This window comes from Theropithecus gelada, chromosome 8, assembly GCF_003255815.1.
Source record: "Theropithecus gelada isolate Dixy chromosome 8, Tgel_1.0, whole genome shotgun sequence".
Lineage (NCBI taxonomy): Eukaryota > Metazoa > Chordata > Mammalia > Primates > Cercopithecidae > Theropithecus > Theropithecus gelada.
The window spans coordinates 41,314,868-41,338,150 of record NC_037676.1 but is presented as its reverse complement, the minus strand read 5'-3'; the positions used below and the strand labels follow the sequence as shown (position 1 = coordinate 41,338,150).

At 39.5% G+C, this 23,283-nt stretch overlaps 1 protein-coding gene and 1 pseudogene across 4 annotated transcripts in view; one reads left to right on the top strand and one right to left on the bottom strand.

Moving 5' to 3' along the window:
* The window catches only part of POLB (DNA polymerase beta), a 40,313-nt gene that overhangs the window by 15,100 nt on the left and 1,930 nt on the right, over nucleotides 1-23,283 (bottom strand). For 2 of the 3 annotated variants that reach the window (XM_025394791.1, XM_025394790.1), the window contains 7 exons: nucleotides 18,635-18,701; nucleotides 14,566-14,640; nucleotides 13,582-13,640; nucleotides 10,746-10,795; nucleotides 7,622-7,673; nucleotides 6,013-6,067; nucleotides 5,845-5,917 (listed from right to left, as the gene is read on the bottom strand). In XM_025394791.1, coding sequence (XP_025250576.1) covers nucleotides 5,845-5,917; nucleotides 6,013-6,067; nucleotides 7,622-7,673; nucleotides 10,746-10,795; nucleotides 13,582-13,640; nucleotides 14,566-14,640; nucleotides 18,635-18,701 — 431 coding nt within the window. Of the gene's footprint in view, nucleotides 1-5,844; nucleotides 5,918-6,012; nucleotides 6,068-7,621; nucleotides 7,674-8,695; nucleotides 8,801-10,745; nucleotides 10,796-13,581; nucleotides 13,641-14,565; nucleotides 14,641-18,634; nucleotides 18,702-23,283 lie in introns of all 3 variants that reach the window. The other variant, XM_025394789.1, reaches the window with a different exon arrangement.
* On the top strand, nucleotides 20,963-21,911 carry LOC112630464 (annotated as a pseudogene). The gene has a single exon (XR_003120875.1). The product of XR_003120875.1 is annotated as a 60S ribosomal protein L5 pseudogene (transcript).

The window sequence follows — 23,283 nt, the reverse complement described above, 5'->3', positions numbered from 1 at the left end:
TGACACTCTAACATCACAATTAAAAGAACTAGAGAAGCAAGAGCAAACACATTCCAAAGCTAGCAGAAGGCAAGAAATAACTAAGATCAGAGCAGAACTGAAGGAGATAGAGACACAAAAAACCCTCCAAAAAATCAATGAATCCAGGAGTTGGTTTTTTGAAAAGATCAACAAAATTGATAGACCGCTAGCAAGACTAATAAAGAAGAAAAGAGAGAAGAATCAAATAGATGCAATAAAAAATGATAAAGGGGTCAGCACCACCGACCCCACAGAAATACAAACTACCATCAGAGAATACTATAAACACCTCTATGCAAATAAACTAGAAAATCTAGAAGAAATGGATAATTTCCTGGACACTTACACTCTCCCAAGACTAAACCAGGAAGAAGCTGAATTCCTGAATAGACCAATAGCAGGCTCTGAAATTGAGGCAAGAACTAATAGCCTACTAACGAAAAAAAGTCCAGGACCAGATGGATTCACAGCTAAATTATACCAGAGGTACAAGGAGGAGCTAGTACCATTCCTTCTGAAACTATTCCAATCAATAGAAAAAGAGGGAATCCTCCCTAACTCATTTTATGAGGCCAACATCATCCTGATACCAAAGCCTGGCAGAGACACAACAAAAAAAGAGAATTTTAGACCAATATCCCTGATGAACATCGATGCAAAAATCTTCAATAAAATACTGGCAAACCAGATCCAGCAGAACATCCAAAAGCTTATCCACCATGATCAAGTGGGCTTCATCCCTGGGATGCAAGGCTGGTTCAACATACGGAAGTCAACAAACGTAATCCAGCATATAAACAGAACCAAAGACAAAAACCACATGATTATCTCAATAGATGCAGAAAAGGCCTTTGACAAAATTCAACAGCCCTTCATGCTAAAAACGCTCAATAAATTCGGTATTGATAGAACGTATCTCAAAATAATAAGAGCTATTTATGACAAACCCACAGCCAATATCATACTGAATGGGCAAAAACTGGAAAAATTCCCTTTGAAAACTGGCACAAGACAGGGATGCCCTCTCTCACCACTCCTATTCAACACAGTGTTGGAAGTTCTGGCTAGGGCAATCAGGCAAGAGAAAGAAATCAAGGGTATTCAGTTAGGAAAATAAGAAGTCAAGTTGTCCCTGTTTGCAGATGACATGATTGTATATTTAGAAAACCCCATTGTCTCAGCCCAAAATCTCCTTAAGCTGATAAGAAACTTCAGCAAAGTCTCAGGATACAAAATTAATGTGCAAAAATCACAAGCATTCTTATACACCAGTAATAGACAAACAGAGAGCCAAATCATGAATGAACTTCCATTCACAATTGCTTCAAAGAGAATGAAATACCTAGGAATCCAACTTACTAAGGATGTAAAGGACCTCTTCAAGGAGAACTACAAGTCACTGCTCAGTGAAATAAAAGAGGACACAAACAAATGGAAGAACATACCATGCTCATGGATAGGAAGAATCAATATCGTGAAAATGGCCATACTGCCCAAGGTAATTCATAGATTCAATGCCATCCCCATCAAGCTACCAATGAGTTTCTTCACAGAATTGGAAAAAACTGCTTTAAAGTTCATATGGAACCACAAAAGAGCCCGCATTGCCAAGACAATCCTAAGTCAAAAGAACAAAGCTGGAGGCATCATGCTACCTGACTTCAAACTATACTACAAGGCTACAGTAACCAAAACAGCAAGGTACTGGTACCAAAACAGAGATATAGACCAATGGAACAGAACAGAGTCCTCAGAAATAATACCACACATGTACAGCCATCTGATCTTTGAGAAACCTGAGAAAAACAAGAAATGGGGAAAGGATTCCCTATTTAATAAATGGTGCTGGGAAAATTGGCTAGCCATAAGTAGAAAGCTGAAACTGGATCCTTTCCTTACTCCTTATATGAAAATTAATTCAAGATGGATTAGAGACTTAAATGTTAGACCTAATACCATAAAAACCCTAGAAGAAAACCTAGGTAATACCATTCAGGACATAGGCATGGGCAAGGACTTCATGTCTAAAACACCAAAAGCAATGGCAACAAAAGCCAAAATTGACAAATGGGATCTAATTAAACTAAAGAGCTTCTGCACAGCAAAAGAAACTACCATCAGAGTGAACAGGCAACCTACAGAATGGGAGAAAATTTTTGCAATCTACTCATCTGACAAAGGGCTAATATCCAGAACCTACAAAGAACTCAAACAAATTGACAAGAAAAAAACAAACAACCCCATCGAAAAGTGGGCAACAGATATGAACAGACAGTTCTCAAAAGAAGACATTCATACAGCCAACAGACACATGAAAAAATGCTCATCATCACTGGCCATCAGAGAAATGCAAATCAAAACCACAATGAGATACCATCTCACACCAGTTAGAATGGCAATCATTAAAAAGTCAGGAAACAACAGGTGCTGGAGAGAATGTGGAGAAATAGGAACACTTTTACACTGTTGGTGGGATTGTAAACTAGTTCAACCATTATGGAAAACAGTATGGCGATTCCTCAAAGATCTAGAACTAGAAGTACCATATGACCCAGCCATCCCATTACTGGGTATATACCCAAAGGATTATAAATCATGCTGCTATAAAGACACATGCACACATATGTTTATTGTGGCACTATTCACAATAGCAAAGACTTGGAATCAACCCAAATGTCCATCAGTGACAGACTGGATTAAGAAAATGTGGCACATATACACCATGGAATACTATGCAGCCATAAAAAAGGATGACTTTGTGTCCTTTGTAGGGACATGGATGCAGCTGGAAACCATCATTCTCAGCAAACTATCGCAAGAACAGAAAACCAAACACCGCATGTTCTCACTCATAGGTGGGAACTGAACAATGAGATCACTTGGACTCGGGAAGGGGAACATCACACACCGGGGCCTATCACGGGGAGGGGGGAGGGGGGAGGGATTGCATTGGGAGTTATACCTGATGTAAATGACGAGTTGATGGGTGCTGACGAGTTGATGGGTGCAGCACGCCAACATGGCACAAGTATACATATGTAACAAACCTGCACATTATCCACATGTACCCTAGAACTTAAAGTATAATTAAAAAAAAAAAAATACAAAAATTTGCCAGGCATGGTGGTGTGTGCTTGTAATCTCAGCTACTCAGGAGGTTGAGGCAGGAGAATTGCTTGAACCTGGGAAGCAGAGGTTGCAATGAGCTGAGATCACACCACTGCACTCTAGTCTGGGCGACACAGCGAGACTCCACCTCAAAAAGAAAAAGAAGACTAGACTGTGTACTGGACATCCATGGAAGCTATTTTAGTAAAGGAAATTCTACGCCTTCTCTTCTTCTCATTTCCTTCTCCTAAAATCTGGATGTCTTTCACCCTCTGCCTACCAACAACGTTTCACTTTATCTAAAAAAACAAAAACAAAAAAACTGTATGAGCAAAAAAACAGAAATAACACAAGGGTCCATTAATAGGGGACTGGATAAATAAATGAAATATGATACATGCATACAACTGAATGTTATGCAGCTACAAAAAAGAATAAAGGGCCAGGTACGGTGGTTCATGCCTGTAATATCAGCACTTTGGGAGGCTGAGGTGGGTGGATCACTTGAGCCAAGAGTTGAGACCAGCCCAGGCAACATAGTAAAACCAGGTCTCTACCAAAAAAAAAAAAAAAAAAATAGCCGGGTGTGTTGGCACATGCCTGTGGTCCCAGCTACTCTAGAGGTTGAAGTGGGAGGATCACTTCAGCACAGGAGGCGGAGGTTGCAGTGAGCCGAGATCACACCACTACACTCCAGCCTGGGTGACAGAGAGAGACCCCATCTCAAAAAATAAATAAAGAAGGAAGTTTTCTACATATTGATATGGAAAAATCTCCAGGATATATTTGTAAGTGAAAAAAGCAAGGTATAGTATTGTATACATATTATGTTACTTTATGAAAAAAAGGGAGAAGAAAGAAATAAAGGTGGTATACTAACATGTAGTTGTATTTTCAGGAGGAAACATTACAAGAATCCATAGGGAAGTGGTTCTTAATGGGACTTAGTAGGAAGGAGTAGGAAGGAGTGCACAGGGACTGTGGAAGTGAGACATCTTAGTGTATACCTTTTTATGTGAAAGCATATAACCATACAACATACCCCAAAAAAGTAAAAATAAAATAGAAATAAATAAATCCAGGAAGGTTGTCATAGCCATGATAGCAAGCATGTGGCTTGCTGTGCCTCCAAATCTACATTTTGAAAAGACAGAATCCCAATTCCCACCTAAGGAGGTTCTTATTTAGCAGATTTGTAGGAGGGTACAACAACATGTATATATTTTTTTTTAAGTCCTAGGTATTTCTGATGCAGACATACTTGAACAACTGGTTAATTTCAGTTCCTCATTTTGCAAGTATGGAATCTAAGATCAGGAGAGACATAACAGTGGTAGATTTGGCCTCAGACCCCAGGTCTTTTGACCCCGGTCCAACGTTCTTTCTACTAATCAGTGAGTATGGATTTAGTTTTCTCTCCCCAACTCTAGATTCTTACAGCAGCTACCCAGAGTATTCCTGACAGGCCATCATCTACTTCCTAGACAAAATTCCATAGGTGACCAGAGATTCAGTTCAGGTATCGATTCTATCTACTCCAACATATTCTAAAATGTTTTAAATAAGGTTTTTCTACTCCAATTTTAAAAGTTAACTTTTTTTTGAGACGTAGTCTCGCTCTGTTGCCCAGGCTGGAGTGCAGTGGCACGATTTCGGCTCACTGCAAGCTCCACCTCCCAGGTTCATGCCATTCTCCTGCCTCAGCCTCCCAAGTAGCTGGGACTACAGGTGCCCGCCACCACGCTCGGCTAATTTTTTGTATTTTTAGTAGAGACAGGGTTTCACCGTGTTAGCCAGGATGGTCTCGATCTCCTGACCTCATGATCCGCCCGCCTCAGCCTCCCATAGTGTTGGGATTACAGGCGTGAACCACTGTGCCTGGCCAAAAGTTAATATTTTTAAGCATGTATGAGTTTTTCAAAATTTTAAATCAGTAAGACACCAGGATTGTGTGGTTCTTTCTTTGCTCATATTCACATAGTAAGCAGAACTCTTCTGATGAATCCGCTTGTTGTAAGAATTGGTTTTGAACTGGTACTTCTAAAACATTATTCTTAGCTCTATTATAGAAAACTTGGGCAGTCAGGCATGGTGGCTCACGCCTGTAATCCCAGCACTTTGGGAGGCCGAGGTGGGCGGATCACGAGGCCAAGAGATTGAGACCATCCTGGCCAACATGGTGAAACCCCGTTTCTACTAAAAATACAAAAATTAGCTGAGCATGGTGGCACGCGCCTGTAGTCCCAGCTACGCAGGAGACTGAGGCAGGAGAATCACTTGAACCTGGGAGGCAGAGGTTGCAGTGAGCCAAGATGGCACCACTGCACTCCAGCCTGGTGAGAGAGTGAGACTCTGTCTCAAAAAAAAAAAAAAAAAAAAAGAAAAAGAAAGGTAAATTAACAAAACTACCCACAATTTCACTATCATCTAGCCAAAGAGCCAAAGACTACCATTACTAGCATTTCAATAGACTTAAAGTCATTTAATAAGTATCATTAAAACTAGTCATTAAAATATCATCCTATAATAAAATCAGGATGAATTTCCCCTTGTTACATATTCCCATCTATAAACAAATACCCTTAACTAATACTACTAGGTCTTAGTGAGTCTATGAAGTACCACAAATTACATCTTTTTAATCCAAGTTCTTCACATACATTAGGCAATTTTAGTATCAGGGCAAAAATAACCCAACATTAGGAAGTATGTTACCTCTTCTGAAACTGCCACAGACTGTAGCAATGTATTCAGAATCCACTTTTTTAACTTCATTTAGTACAATATCCTAATAGAAGAAAAATTAAGTCAGTATTCCCAAAATGGCTTTTCACAAGTGACACTCTCAATTCTAATTAAAGAATATAATTTGACACATCTTACTTGCATTTGTAACATCTCTTCACGAGGAATTCTTTTTTCAAAGTCCCCAAAGTATCTATAAAGACAGAATAAGTAGACAAAAGATTTTTGCAAAATTTAAATCTCCTTAAAAATTAAATTGTCTTTTATAACAATTGTCCAGGCCATACCAGCAGATCATTCTCACAAATCAAGGCTAGAATGAATTCATTGAGAAGACAACAGCAAAATTGGGGGTGGGGTAAATGGGGGAAGGTTTATTCCTAAATTGGATCAAAATCCTTAAGTGCCATCCTTTGTAATATTTCAAAGACTCCATCTAAACTTATTTGTAAATAAGCTACCTATTCATGTAACAAGAGTAAATAAATACATTTAAGTTAGGGCATAATTTCAAAGTAGACTGCTCTCTACTGACAAAGCAAGGGGTTACGGTTTATGGCTCTTACAACCTGCAAAATTATATTTTCAAATACTATCCTGTAACATGGATGAACTCAGACAACAATATGCTAAGTGAAAGAAGTCAGTCACAAAAGACCACATACTGTATGACTTCATTTACATTAAGTGTCCAGAATAGGCAAATCCGTAGAGATAGAAAGTAGATGAGCAGCTGCCTAGGTCTAAGGTGGGTGTAGGGGGAGGCAATGGGGGAATGACTAGTAATAGGTACAGGGTTCTTTCTGAGATAACAAAATGTCCTAAAACTGACTGTAGTGATGGTTGCACAACTCTGTGAATATACTAAAAGTCACTGAATTATATATTTTAAATGGATGAATTACAGGACATATGAATTACATCTCAATAAGGCTGTTAGGAAACTCAGTGTGAAACAACATCTAAGCATATGCTTCAGCATGATGAAGCGCCTGTTCACAGCCAATTCTCACCAAACCAGTTCTTCAGAAGACCTCCATTTACTACAGAAATGCCAGGAAAGCAAGAATCATACCATCTAGGTCTCTTACTGGCTCAAGATTTTGGAATGGTAGTGTAAGTTTAAAATATTATGGTAAAGCATCAATAGGAAAATTCAAAAGGTTATTAGAACTGAATCACCCACAACACTATATAATGCCAGAAGAGATATATATACTGCTTATGCACTATAACTGTACAAAATAATTATTGATGCTGATATAGAAATATGCCTAGGAGTTATTCCTATATGGTTATTTAGGTATGAGGTTTGTCCTTTTTTTTAATTTAGTTTTTCATATTCATGTCCTATCTTCTTGGGTAGACTATAAACTCCTTAAAAGTTATACTCAACCTCTCTATATCTTTACCTCAAACCTAGTGTAGTGCTTTGTACAATGTGAGCATGAAATAAAAACCCACTGACTGCCTGATACACTCAGTCCTAGGTATTTTAAGAGGAAGTTCCCTGCTAAAGTCGAAAGAATAAGGGAAATCCTCAAAACAAGTAAACTAGAAAGCAAAAGTGAAAGCATTGTGTGAACACAGGTAGATACTCTATAGAAGTCCACAAATCTTAGCACTTCTGAATAGGAAAATGGTTGTGGTTTAGCTAAGTTTGAAGAGTCCTTGTGGTATATAAAAGAATGTCTATAAAAATTTTACTTTTACATCTCAAGTGTCAAAAGAAAATTTGCCATCTTACTTCAGCCCAATTCGCTGATGATGGTTCAATTTATCTTCATTTTTTCTGAGATCTGTACAGAAGATAAATAAAGATAAATAAATTGACATGTTAATTTAAATGCTTTTCAGGGGAAAAATGTTAAACTCAATGACTTTTTATAAAGAACCACCTGGGGAACAAATACACTGAAATGACTGAAAACACAATGAGAAAAAAATTTCAGATATGAAGAGCTAGATAAAAGTGACTCTTAGGGCTGGGCACGGTGGCTCACACCTGTAATCCCAGCACTTTGGGAGGCCAAGGTGGGCGGATCACGAGGTCAGGAGTTCGAGACCAGCCTGGCCAACATGGTGAAACCCCATCTCTACTGAAAATGCAAAAAATTGGGCATGGTGGTGTGCCCCTGTAATCCCAGCTACTTGGGAGGCTGAGGCAAGAGAATCACTTGAACCCGGGAGGTGGAAGCTGCAGTGAGCCGAGATTGCACCACTGCAATCCAGCCTGGGCAACAGAGTGAGACCCTATTTCAGGAAAAACAAACAAACAAACAAAAAACCAAAATGACACCAAATTTTACTAACTACAGCAAAAAACAACCTTATAAGAACCAATATGGTTTAATTTATTCTAAGAGTAGCAGTAGTAACAACAACTTCTAAATGTTTTCTGATTAACTAGGTTTATTCATATTATTCATTTTTCTTTCACTCTTTCATTCCATTAGTACTGAGTAGTAGATTTGTGCAGTCATTGTGCTAAAAATCCTGTGAAGCCGGGCGCAGTGGCTCATGCCTGTAATCCCAGCACTTTGGGAGGTCGAGGCGGGAGGATCATGTCAGGAGTTCGAGCCTAGCCTGACCAACACGGTGAAACCCCATCTCTACTAAAACTTCAAAAATTAGCCAGGCATGGTGGTGCGCACCTGTAATCCCAGCTACTCAGGAGGCTGGGGCAGGAGAATCACTTGAACCCAAGTGGCAGAGGTTGCAGTGAGCTGAGATCACACCACTGCACTTCTGGGCAGACAGAGCAAGACTCTGTCTCCAAAAAAAAAAAAAAATCCTTTTGAAAGGAAAACTATTACTGTACCTGCATTTTTTAACTTAAAAATTGTCGTAACATCCCATATTAAGTCTAAAAGTGACTTAGTTCCATTCAGGTGTCCCTTTATTGGGCATGAGTCCAGCTGTGAGCCTTGTTAAAGAAACAGCAAGATAAACATGCTTAAAAAGCAATTCCTACAAGCCCCCTTATAGTCACAAATACACACATTCACTCTGGAGATATAAAATGGAGAAAAATAAGCATCTTTATGAAACATAGAGCACTTAATATTTCCTATGGTTGTGTGCACACAGAATACACTAAGGTATATGACTAAAACTGAAGTGGAAATATTGAGTGTGTTATATAGATATATATAGTTATAGATATCAATAGTTGTATTACTTATCTGTGAATTGTAAAATAATATAAAAACCAGAACAGTAGATCCTTGACACTCCCAAGAGATGCAACTCAATACCTCCAAGAAACCCACAGATTCTTGACCCCTTTAGCCAATCATTTCTCTCATATAAGCTGTCTATACCACAAGCAGCAAAGCATAAACCCCCTATGAGATGCACATGTAGAGTTCATTCTCTAGCAATATGGCTCACACAAATTCTTAACTTAGTAATATTACTAATCATGCCTCATAAGAGTTGGTTACCATTTTTAAGTAGTACTTACTATGTACCAAGCACTCTGCTAAGGGCTTTACATACATTATTGCATTTAATCGTATGAAGCACAAATACCCATTTTGTAGGTGTGAAAACTGAAGCAATAAGGTCATCCATTCTTAAAAAAGTAGTGGAGGTGGGATTCAAAGCCAGGTCAGTCTCCAAAACCTGCCTAACCACTGGACTGCTTGCAAACAGCTGAACTCACAAATACTAAATCCCAAATGCCAAGGATATGCTGTAATGAATCCATATGTGTACATACACCCATGAAAAGTATAAAGAGATACATTACATGTAAAGGATTACTATATTTAAGGAAAACGTTTTATAATTACTTGTTAGGCTCTATTTTTATCTTTTTTTTTCAAAGCAAAAATTTCTTTAAGAACCATTACAAATCTCTTACAGAATCTTTCTCAATAATATATAACTTAGCTTTTAATCTGATACAAGATTTTATTGCTTAAAATTTTATTAAAGAAATAAAGGGGGCTGGGCGCAGTGGCTCACGCCTGTAATCCCAGCACTTTGGGAGGCCAAGGTGGGCAGATCACGAGGTCAGATCGAGACCAACCTGGCTAACACGGTGAAACCCCGTCTCTACTAAAAGTACAAAAAAGAAAAAAAAAAAAAAATTAGCTGGGTGTGGTGGTGGGTGCCTGTAGTCCCAGCTACTTGGGAGGCTGAGGTAGAATAGCATGAACCCAGAAGGCAGAGCTTGCAGTGAGCCTAGATCACGCCACTACACTCCAGCTTCGGCGACAGAGCAAAACTCCATCTCAAAAAAAGAAAAAGAAATAAAGGCAATTTAGATATTTGAAAAATCTGCAAATGATAACTATTTCATTGCTTTTAGGTCAAGAGATTGGTTCTTGTTTTTTGTTTTTTTGTTTTTTTTTTTTTTTTTGAGACGGAGTCTCACTCTGTAATCCAGGCTGGAGTGCAGTGGCACCACCTCGGCTCACTGCAACCTCTGCCTCCTGGGTTCAAGCAATTCTCCTGCCTCAGCCTCCTGAGTAGCAGGGATTACAGGTGCCTGCCACCACGGTTGGCTAATTTTGTATTTTTAGTAGAGATAGGGTTTCACCACGTTGGCTATACTGGTCTTGAACTCCTGACCTCAAGTGATTCGCCTGCCTCCCAAAGTGCTGGGATTACAGGTGTAAGCCACCATGCCCGGCCCTAGTTCTTGGTCTTCTTAGTTTTCTCTGAGTTAGTTACAAACCTAAAAATGTTTATGATGGTAATATAAACTATACCCTATACCTACTCTACTACAGAGTTAAAAAGAAAATCTTATCATTTGTATCTGATTGAGAATGGATTTTTCAATTTGAAGTTTGTTAGAGCACTAATGGTACTTCAGGACCATATTTAACCTGGAATTAGTGACCTACAGTCATACTCACCTTCTAGTGTTTTAATTCCTTCATCTACAAACTTCCTTGCAGCAGATGGACTACAAAAAGAAAAGCATTACTTCAATAATGGGTGAAACTTGGGATCCTTGTAACAACCATGTCTTAATAGTAAGAAGAGTTGCTATTAAGCTAAACAAGACCTGCTAAAATGTTGCATGGCTACTTTGGTAATGTTCAACTTTATCCAAAGTATGAACTATTGAAGTGTCAATCATTAGGAAGACAACTATGAACTCAGACATGAAAAAGATGTCTAAGCAGCTGCTGTCATACTGCGCATGTACAGATGGCACTTGAAAACTGTTCATTCATTGAACTAAGATTTACTAAGAGCCATTATGTGTCAGATACTCTTCTGGGTGGTGAAAACGTAGCAGGAATAAGAATGTAAGTGGGTAGATAGAGACAATAGATAGTTACATAAACAAGAAAAATATCAGTGGATAAATTAAAATAGAATGATATGACAGAATGGCTGGGTCCTACTTTAGACTGAGTGGTATAAGGCCTTTGAGATGATACCTAAGCTGAGGTTTGAATGACTAAAGAACCAGCTATCTAGGGGATCAAAGAGAAAAACATTTCGGGAAAAGGAAACAATTAGTGCCAGGGCCCTAAGGCTGGCATGAGCTTGGCCTGTTCAAGAGAAGAGAAAAATTAGGATGCATAGAGTGATGTAAGTGATGGTATGAGGTGCTATGGAGCAGTACACAGGTGTTACACTCTGCCGTGCTTTTAGAGTCATGGTGATAGGTTTGGATTTTATTCTGAGTGCAATGGAAAGCTATTAGAAGACACCACACAAAGCAATGACAAAATCTGATTTAGGTTTCTAAAATATCACTTTATTCATATAAATAAATCAGAACGTCAGAAATGACTAAAGATGCTCTTATAGGATGGGGGCAGAAGGAACCTTACTGACTAACCCAACTTCTCTCTTATTTCATAAGGAAGAACACTGAAACCTAGAAAGATGAAGCGATTTGCTAAGGTCACAAATCTAGCTGGTGCTAGCATTGGGACCATCACTCAGATTTCCTGACTCTCTTCTCACCATACCAGTTTGTAGCATAATAAAGCAGGAGCGGGGAACAGAAAGAAAAGGATACACACAAATATAAACATGCAAGCACAACAGTCTGAGGCCACAGTGTTTTGGGACAAATAAACCTATATCATTCAATAAGCTGTGCAAATATCATCACTTTATATTGTGATATAGAAACTGATACTGATGTTAGTTAGGAAGGCAATGCAGCATAGAAGAAACAGAACTGAACTCGGAGTCAGAAGATATGGGTTCAAATCTGGCTCTGCCATGGTTACTCATGTTCTATATTCAACTTTCAGTTCTCTTGCCTGGAAAAAAGGGATAATAGATGCTCTCTAAAACACCTTGTGGTTCACACCTATAATCCCAGCATTCTGGGAGGCTGAAGTGGGAGGATTGCTTGAGGCCAGGCATTCAAGACCAGCCTAGGCAACATAGGGAGACATCTTCTCTACAAAAAATAACAAAAATTGGCCACACATGGTAGCACAACCCTGTCGTCTCAGCTACTCAAAAGGAGTACTAAGGCAGGAGAGTCACTTTACCCCAAGAGTTCAAGGTTACAGTGAGCTATAATAGCACCACTGCACTCCAGCCTGGATGGCAGAGTAAGACCCTATCTCTAAAAAAAAAAAAAAAATTGTAATTCCTCTAATGAAAATTTTAAAATGGCCTTGAGTCCCCCAAGGAGTCATGCTCATTTTCAATATACTAGGTTTAAGAATTTAATATGGGCCGGGCGCGGTGGCTCAAGCCTGTAATCCCAGCACTTTGGGAGGCCGAGACGGGTGGATCACGAGGTCAGGAGATCGAGACCATCCTGGCTAACACGGTGAAACCCCGTCTCTACTAAAAAAATACAAAAAACTAGCCGGGCGAGGTGGCGGGCGCCTGTAGTCCCAGCTACTCGGGAGGCTGAGGCAGGAGAATGGCGTAAACCCGGGAGGCGGAGCTTGCAGTGAGCTGAGATCTGGCCACTGCACTCCAGCCTGGGTGACAGAGTGAGACTCCGTCTCAAAAAAAAAAAAAAAAAAAAGAATTTAATATGTTTTAGAATAACTTTCACTGAAAATGCTGCCATTTAAAGAACAAATCATTATATTTAAAGGAATGCCCCATGCCATAAAGATGAGAGCACTAAAGTCTTAATATTTCAATGTTAATCTTTACTTCAGCCAGTGTCAAAAAAGCCCCCCTTGGTACTAGCTCAAATTTTAAGATAATAATCCCTTCATTTAAAAATGCCTGAAGCTGGGCAAGGGGGTGTGCACCTATAATCCAAGTCTTACTTGGGAGGCTGAGGAAGAAGAATCACTTGAGCCCAGGATTTTAAGGCCTGCATGGGCAATATAGCGACCCTGCCTCAATAAAAAATAATTTAAAAAAAAATTGAGGGCTTGTTCCATTTATGAGGTGCTATGATAAATATCATGATAAATATAAATAGAAACAAAAGACGCCAAGCTGGAGCAGGAAATAGATGCACACGGAACAAGTGGTAGTGGAGTTCAGAGGAAAGAGAGGTTCTTTCTGGCTGGGGAACCAAACTGGTTTCATGAAGGAGGTAACATTTGCCTTGGATGGGGCCTTTACAGTAGAGGCATTATCTGAAGAATCAGCCTCAGATCATAAGCTATGGAAGGGTGAACTGTATGGCTAAGGTAGAGAGGTGGTGAAGTACAGGTTTTGAGAAACAGCAAGTAATTTACTTTGGCTAACAAGAAAAATAAGCCAATTGACGACTGTGTCTGCTTAAAAAATAGTTCTTACCCAATGCCACTAACTCGAGTCAGGAAATTGATGGATGAACTCGTATCATCCTGCCGAATCTTTAAGAAAAGAAAAAAGTCTAACAATAATTTAAGAATGCTTTGAGGACTTAAATGATCTTACTGGAAACATACCAGTCTGCTAAAAGACATGAAGAGCTATTTACAATTGCCTGGATGACCCACACAAAATTATTCACAGGTAACCTAGGGAGTAACAGGTGAATAACAGAGTAACTGAAGATGTCTTACCTCTAAGTTATCCAATACTTTTAAAAGGTCTATTCATAACAGATCAGAAGTGATATAATTACTATCATAGGGCTGAAATAAAACCATAAAAATGCTTGGGAGAGTTTAAACACAGAAATTCTAAAAGATGGCCGGGCGCAGTGGCTCACGCCTGTAATCCCAGCACTTTGGGAGGCCAAGGCAGGTGGATCACGAGGTCAGGAGTTCAAGACCATCCTGGCTGACACGGTGAAACCCCATCTCTACTAAAATACAAAAAATTAGCCAGGCATGGTGGCAGGCACCTGTAGTCCCAGCTACTCGGGAGGCTGAAGCAGGAGAATGGCGTGAACCCGGAAGGCGGAGCTTGCAGTGAGCCGAGATCGCACCACTGCACTTCAGCCTGGGTGACAGAGCAAGATTCCGTCTCAAATAAATAAATAAATAAATTTTAAAAGATAACGATCTTTTAGTCAAAAATTTATAATCTCTTTTCTGAATAGTACTGAAAATGATGAGCCAACTCTACTATAGGCATTAACAGTCGCTTAAATGCCACATAAAACAAGTGAACATTTTATAGAAACAATATTCAAAATTTTAAAGATACAATAGTTAAAGCCATCAACTCCACTCACCTCATTTCCTGTGAGTTTCACTAGAGTGAATGGCATCAGTCACCCTGCAATGACGCTACATAGTGGCCATAAAGGCAGATACTATAATTAATGAAGTAAACAAGTTAAAATTTTACCTTTTCCAGTTTACGTAATTTTCCAGTTGCTAAAAACTCATCAATCTTTTCAGCAATTTTTGTTCCTACTCCAGGCTACATGGAAAATTAGAAATATAAAAGTCATATGAATATAATGCTTACCAAATCATTAAAAGATAAAGTAAAAAGCAGAAAATGAAAAACAAATGAATACCATGTGATAAGGTTTTGAAATAAAGGATACAGAAAATTAAACCCCAGTGAAAATAAATTCTCCCAAAGACAGAATGCTTATATGAATGACAAGAGGGAAACCCTGACAAAATAATTATAAATATATCTTATTTAAAATTAAGTTTTGTTATAGAAAAATTAGAAAATACAGAGTTGCATAAAGAAGAGCATTCACTTACCAGTTTCATTACCCTGAAAAGTAAAATCATCTGTAAACTCATTCCCCAACATTTGGTATATATTATTTGACATCTTTTCTGCTTACAAATATAGGCAGAATTAGTTGGGTGACGTACACACTCTGTTCTTAATACATCATGAGCAAATTTCCATACCAATAAATAAATCCAACAGTATCTTTAATGGCTGCACAGTATATCATTGTATAAATGCATAATAATTTAATTAGCAAATACCCTCCAGGTAAACATGTATATTGTTTCCAATTATTTGACAGTATAATAATATTCATAAAATTCCTTTGGAACAGAGGTTGTCAAGCTTCTGCATACATCAGCATCACATGGGGGCACTTGTTAAAACACAGAATGCTGAGTTCCACCCTAGAGTTTCTCATTCACCATGTCTGGGGTAGGGCCAAGAATATGCCTAAGTTCTCAGGGGACGCTGATGTTGCTGGCCTAGACACCTCGTTCTAAGAAGCACTGCTTTGGAACTGCACATTCCAACGTGGTACATTAGCCACATATGACAATTTAAGTTTAGATTAATTACAATTTAAAATTCTATTCTTCAGTCACAACATCCACATTTCAAGAACTCAACGGCCAAATGTGGCTCGTGGTTGCTGTATTGGGCAGCACTTCTCTAGAATCTAAGTTTTAGGAGAGCAGAGATCCTGTCTTTTCATTGTTTTATCCCTAGTGACTGGCATACAGGTGATCAAAAATTATGAATTAATGAATCCTAGTAGTTACACATCTCTATTAGTTTCCTTAGGAAAAATATGTCAAAGTGGAATTGCTAGGTCAAAGGATATATACATTCTGACAAAGCAGACTTCGGAAAGGCTGTAACAACCAACACTTTCATGGGCAGTAAATGAGTGTCCTTTTTTTCACATCTTTCTCCACACTGCATGTATTTGATGGGCACTATATAGTGTTTTGCTTAATTTGCAACTTTGGTATCAGTAAAATTGAACTTTTTTTCATGTGTATTGGTCCTTTTTAGTTAAACATTCAGCATGCTTAATAACAAGTGTGCCTGTTATTTCTGACTGCCTCTTAGGCCTAAGTTCACTCATCAATATTCTTGATTTATTTAATGTTTAATAAATGTCCCCAAATTACTGAAAGCATATTCAAGCTTGGAAAATAGCAATTACCAGATAGAAATGAACAAAAGATTTAGAAAGCAGAATAGATCAGAAAAAGGAAACTGCTCAGGCTCATTTCCTGTATCAGAAGATTTTTTAAAAGGTAATTATTTTTCCCTTTACAGATAGCGCTACAATAATTTTACTCAATAACATACTGACCTCAAGCAATTTAGACCCAAGCTACTTTCTATACCTAACATTAAGGAATAAAAGGCAAACTACTCACTCTGGAAATTTCAGATTTCTAGAATTACTGAGAAGTAATAGATTAGATAATCTAGAATAATTTCTAGAATTACTGAGAAGTAATTCTAGCTCTGTGATTCTTAAATGATTGTGAAAAGGCACAATGATGAGATTTTTATATCCAGTCTTGTGCAAAAGGAATTTTGGATACCTTTGTATTCTTTTTAGGAATATACCATAAGCGCAGATTTCAGATGAAGTGTATCAGAGCTTTTCAGAAGTTTTTCTCTAAGAAATGAGCAGGCTATTTGCAATAAACATAAAAAAGGAAGTACTGCAGGGATAAAAGAGGAAGTGAAAGGAAGCAGGAGTGGTTCCTGAGACTATCAATGGGTCAGTTCACCAAGACAGAAACTCAGAATTAAAGTCTAATGTATTTATAACTTACTTGGCTAGTCTATTTAAGGAGGATATACTGATGCTGAGAACTGTCTATGCCACAAGGATTTAAAGCCTATATATCAGAGCATGATTTGTACTGAGTAACAAAGTCAAGGTTAAGTGTGGCACATGTTGAATGTGGACAGTTTGTCACTAAATTACAAGATGTCCAAGATTATGATAATGTTATGACTCTGAAGGGCAAAAATATAATGGCAATTATGGGCCAGGCATGGTGGCTCACACTTGAAATCCCAGCACTTTGGGAGGCTGAGGCAGGAGGATCACTTGAGCCCAAGAGTTCAAGACTAGCCTGGCAACATAACAAGATCCAATCTCTACAAAAGAAATTTTAAAAAGTATATACATATATATATAGAGAGAGAGATATCCGAGTGTGGTGATGCATGCCTGTAGTCCCAGCTACTCAGGAGGCTAAGATGGGAGGATCGCTTGGCTGGAGATCAGGGCTGCAGCAGTAAGCTGTGATCATGCCACCACTGCACTCCAGCCTGAGTGACAGAGCAAGATCCTGTCTCAAAAAAAAAAAAAGGGGGGGCAATTATGGCTCATCTCCTGAGAAGGTTAAAGATAATCAAATATTAATACTCAAATTCCAGAGAACGTTTGTGAAACATTAATAGGTAAAGAACAAAAGGAGGTGATAACTATCAGGACCTGGACTAATCAAAAGTCATCTCAGGCTGGGCGCAGTGGCTCACAACTGTAATCCCAGCACTTTGGGAGGCTCAAGGCAGTGGATCACCTGAGGTCAGGAGTTTGAGACCAGCCTGGCCAACATAGTGAAACCCGGTCTCTACCAAAAATACAAAAATTAGCTGGGTGTGGTGGTGCATGCCTGTAGTCCCAGCGATTCGGGAGGCTGAGGCAGGAGAATCACTTGAACCCCAGAGGCGGAGGCTACAGTGAGCCAAGATCGTGCCACTGCACTCCAGCCTGAGCAACAGGGTGAGACTCTGTCTCAAAACAAACAAGTCATATTAATTTGACATCTTTCACAAAAGATGAATAAGATATGGTCCTTAAATTTGAGGAACTTTGAATCATTTAGTAAGATTTAGATGAGACAACAATCTGACTATCAATAGATAGACCATCTCAGGATATTCTTAGTGATATTACAGGTTGAGTATCCCTAATACAAAAATCCACATTCCAGAATGTCCAAAATCTGAAGCATTTTGAGTGCTGACATGACACTCCAAGGAAATGCTCATTGGAGTATTTTGGATTTTGGATTTTCCGGTTAGGAATATTCAACCATATACAAATATTCCAAAAAGAAAAAAAAAAATCCAAAATCCAAAATACTTCTGTTCCCAAGCATTTCAGATATGGGGTATTATATTACAAATTAACAAGGGATGTGACCCTCTAGAAACTGTGATACAGTACACAAGGCTTCATGGAAATTACAGAGAATAGGGCTAAATGCCATAAAATAAAAGGGGCTTAATCATGTGCTTATTAGTAAGATCTCTCTGGGGAACACGCACTCTCACTAACTCACATAGGTTCCTACACCTGGGGATCAGAGAAAAATAGGTAGGGACCAGATACGCTAGTGCCACTTGGTCGCCCTTCTTAAAAACCAACACTCAAGTTGAAATTCAATGTGAGTACATGTATATATTGTAACAGAGAGGAAGAAAACTGTAATTACAAATATTTTAAAAAATTTTAACCCATCTTCCCCCAAATGAAAACACTTTGAGCTTGAAAAAGTGTGTATGAAACAGCATGAATGTCATTCTAAGAAATCAGGAGTAGTGAAATCAGCCTGTGTGGGTCAAGGCCGCTTCAGATAGGCAAGTTTGGTTTGGTGGAAACCCACCAAATTTGTACACGTGTGAACTCTTCGATCAACATGCTAACTAAACTTACCAATTTCTTAGCTTCAGCTCCACTCTTTATTTTGTATGGGTATTTTGCTATAACAGATGCTGCTTTTCTATAAGGAAAGAGAAAAAGGAAAACCAATTAGAAATCCAGCAGGGCCTTCATTTTTCTTAAACTGGAATATATATACAAGCAAATATCTATGCTTATGGTTTCACCAAGATAACTAATTTTCTTTTTTTTTGTTTTTTGGTTTTTTTTGAGATGGAGTCTCCCTCTGTCACCAAGCTAGAGTGCATTAGTGTGATCTCAGCTCACTGGAACCTCCGCCTCCCGGGTTCAAGTGATTAACTTGCCTCAGCCTCTCGAGCAGCTGGGACTACAGGCGTACATCATCACACCCGGAGTTTTCTGTATTTTAGTGGAGATGGTGTTTCACCATGTTGGCCAGGATGGTGTCGATCTCCTGACCTCGTGATCCACCCGCCTTGGCCTCCCAAAGTGCCAGGATTACAGGAGCGAGCCACTGTGCCTAGCCTAATTTTCTATCTCCATATGAAACTTAAAACTCACATGAGCTGACAGACCACCTACTATACGTCTAGCTTTTTTTTTTTTTTTTTTGAGACGGAGTTTTGCTTGTTGCCCAGGCTGGAGTGCAATGGCGCAATCTCGGCTCACCACAACCTCTGCCTCCTGGGTTCAAGCGATTCTCCTGCCTCAGCTTCCCGAGTTGCTGGGATTATAGGCGCCTGCCACCACACCTGGGTAATTTTTTGTATTTTTAGTAGAGACGGGGTTTCTCCATGTTGGCCAGGCTGGTCTCGAACTCCAACCTCAGGTGATCCACCTGCCTTAGCCTCCCAAAGTGCTAGGATTACAGGCGTGAATCACTGCTCCTGGCCACTTTTTTTTTTTTTGAGACGGAGTCTCACTCTGTCACCCAGGCTGGAGTGCAGTGGCGTGATCTCCGCTCACTGCAACCTCCGCTTCCTGTGTTCAAGCAATTCTCCTCCCTCAGCCTCCCGAGTAGCTGGGATTACAGGCATGAGCCACTACGCCTGGCTAATTTTTTTGTATTTTTAGTAGAGACAGGGTTTCACCATGTTGGCCAGGCTCATCTCGAACTCCTTACCTTGTGATCTGTCCACCATGGCCTCCAAAAGTGCTGGGATTACAGGCATGAGCCACTGCGCCTGACCTATGTCTAACTTTTAAAGTATCTTGAAAAGCTCCACATTTGAGAATAACTGAATTTAAACCCTATACGTCAGAGTATGATTTGTACTGAGTAACCAAGTGACTTGTTTTGATTTGTGCTGACTAACAAAGTGATTTAAACTGTATACATAATACTCAAGGGATGGGGAGACCAGCTGTCTTTCTTTCTTTGGGAGTAGAAATTATCACTGGGCCCCCTTTTTTAAAATACCAAGTTTTTAGAAATTGTTCATAACTCCCTCATAAAAATGTGCCACATTTGAATTATTAGACACCAGATCTGCTTATGGATACCTATTTTTTTTTTTTTTGAGATAGAGTCGCCCAGGCTGGAGTGCAGTGGTGCCATCTCAACTCACTGCAGCCTCTGCCTCCCAGGTTCAAGTGATTCTCCTGCCTTAGCCTCCTGAGTAGCTGGACTACAGGTGTGTGCTTCCACACCTGGCTAATTTTGTACTTTTTTTTGAGACGGAGTCTCGCTCTGTTGCCCAGGCTGGAGTGCAGTGGCACGATCTCGGCTCACTGCAAGCTCCGCCTCCCAGGTTCACGCCATTCTCCTTCCTCAGCCTCCCGAGCAGCTGGGACTACAGGCGCCTGCCACCACGCGCCCTAATTTTTTGTATTTTTAGTAGAGACGGGGTTTCGCCATGTTAGCCAGGCGATCTGCTAACCTCACCTGCTAAGATCACCTTGTGATCTGCCTGCCTTGGCCTCCCAAAGTGCTGGGATTACAGGCATGAGCCACTGTGCCCAGCCAATTTTGTATTTTTAGTAGAGACAGGTTTTCACCATGTTGGCCAGGCTGGTTTCCAACTCCTGACCTCAAATGATCCACCTGCTTCGGTCTTCCAAAGTGCTGGGATTACAGGCATGAGCCACAGCATCCAGCCCTTGGATAGCTATTTTAAAATTCATAGTTTCAAACTGTATTCCCTTATGTCCCCACATCAATTTATTTATTTTTTTAATGGAGATGGGCTGTTCCTATGTTGCCCAGGTTGGTCTTGAACTCCTGGGCTCAAGCCACCCAGCCGCCTTGGCCTCCCAAAGTGTTGGGATTATAGACATGAGCCACCGTGCCTGGCCCCTATATCAGTTTTTAAAAATTGTTTCCACCTTTCCACCCCCTAGTGCTGCTGGGCCTGCAGATCTCTGTTCCACAGCATGGAGTTTGTTAAAGTTGTTAAGAATAAGGCCTACTTTAAGAGATACCAAATGAAATTTAAAGATGACAAGATGGTAAAACTGACTACTATGCTCAGAAATGCTTGGTAATACAGGATAAAAATAAATACAACACACCCCAATACAGGATGATAGTTCATGTAACAAACAGAGATATAATTTGTCAGATTGCTTATGCCCGTATAGAGGGGGATATGATAGCCTGCGCAGCATATGCACATGAACTGCCAAAATATGGTGTGAAGGTTGGCCTGACAAATTATGCTGCAGCGTATTGTACTGGCGTGCTGCTGGCCCACAGGCTTCTCAATAGGTTTGGCATTGGACAAGATCTATGAAGGCCAAGTGGAGGTGACTGGCAATGAATACAATGTGGAAAGCATTGATGGTCTACCAAGTGCCTTTACCTGCTATTTGGATGCAGGCCTTGCGAGAATTACCATTGGCAATAAAGTTTTTGGTGACCTGGATGGAGGTCTGTCTATCCCTCACAGTACCAAATGATTCCCTGGTTATGATTCTGAAAGCAAGGAATTCAATGCAGAAGTACACCAGAAGCACATCATAGGCCAGAATGTTGCAGATTACATGCGCTACTTAATGGAAGAAGATAAAGATGCTTACAAGAAACAGTTCTCTCAATACATAAAGAATAGCATAACTTCAGACATGATGGAGGAGATGTATAAGAAAGCTCATGCTGCTACAGGAGAGAATCCAGTCTATGAAAAGAAGCCCAAGAAAGAAGTTAAAAAGAAGAGGTGGAACCGTCCCAAAATGTTCCTTGCTCAGAAGAAAGATCGCATAGCTCAAAAGAAGGTAAGCTTCCTCAGGGCTCAGGAGCGGGCTGCTGAGAACTAAACCAAACAATTTTCTATGAGGATTTTTCAGATAAAGACAATAAACTTATGGACAGAAAAAAAAAAAAAAAAAAACTGTTCCCATTGCAGTTCAGCATAAATCAGTGACCTGTAATTCTTGTCCACCTGCACACGTATCCAGCTTGTTAATCTGCTGACAGATTAGATACATCCTGGGAGCTCGCCGATGGTATTCTGTCCATAATTTCAATGCAAAATGTAATTCAGAGTTGATGCTGATGAGAAGTGACAGTACAACTAAGTCAAAAGCAGAAATACTGGATAGTCTTTGGAACCTTGGATTTTCATTCTGTTATAGCACAAATAACCCTTTAGATTTGGATCTGAACTTCTTTCTAAGCACATGACTGATGATGAATCTGAAAAGACATATTTATAAGTAAAGAAGCAGGCAACAACAGTTTATGGAGGGGATCATTTCAGGAAAGGCAAGTAGTTCCAGGTCATTGGCACTGTGAGGCAAAGTCTAAGAGGGAAGAAGAATCAGATGAAAGGCCTTTTGTATGCTATGATGTATTTGGGTTTTATTAAGGTAAAGAGAAAATATTATTTAATTATTTGAATGACAAGATCAGATAACTATTTTCAAAAGAATATTTTGGCCACAATCAAGAGAAATGCCTACTGGGAAAGAGAGAAGCACGCAGGAGTGGTAGGGAATCACCTGCTTTTCCAGACTTATTTCCCACTCACACCATACCCCTTAAGCAAACTGAATTTCTTACTCCTAGAAAACGTTATACTCTTCATGTCTCAATGCTTTGGCACATTTTATTTGTCTAGACTGCTGGCCCTCTCACTTATCCCCTGATGAGCTTCTTCAAACTAAACACCTCCTTTCTGAGGCCTGCTGCGATCCAAATAGAATACAAAGTTGAATATCTCTACGATTTTGAATGATCAAATGCATAGATGATAATACAATTATTTTACTTTACATAGGAAGTCACAGAAGTAAGGAAAGGAGGGAGCACAATCAGCTCTGAACTGTGTGGAATGGAAATGAAAGAAGGGAGCTGACTTGGGATAAAGACAGCTGACTAGGGCTAAAAATGTGGAAAACAGTCCAGTGATACAGATTTGGAGTCACCAATATAAGTGGCATTTCAAAGTCAAGAATGGCAAGATTGCCAGGGAAACTACAGAAGTAAGAAAAGAGGGCTAAGGGCAGGCAGACTTCCTGGAACCACAGGTTAATTATCCCTTATCTGAAATGCCTGGGACCAGCATTGTTTCAGATTTTGAATTTGTTTCAGGGTTTAGAATATTTGCATATGCATAATAAGATATCTTAGGGATATGTGAGGTCCAAGTCTAAACACAAAATTCATTTACATTTCTCATACACCTTACACACATACCCTGAAGGTACTCTTATACAATCATTTTAATAATTTTTTTGCATGA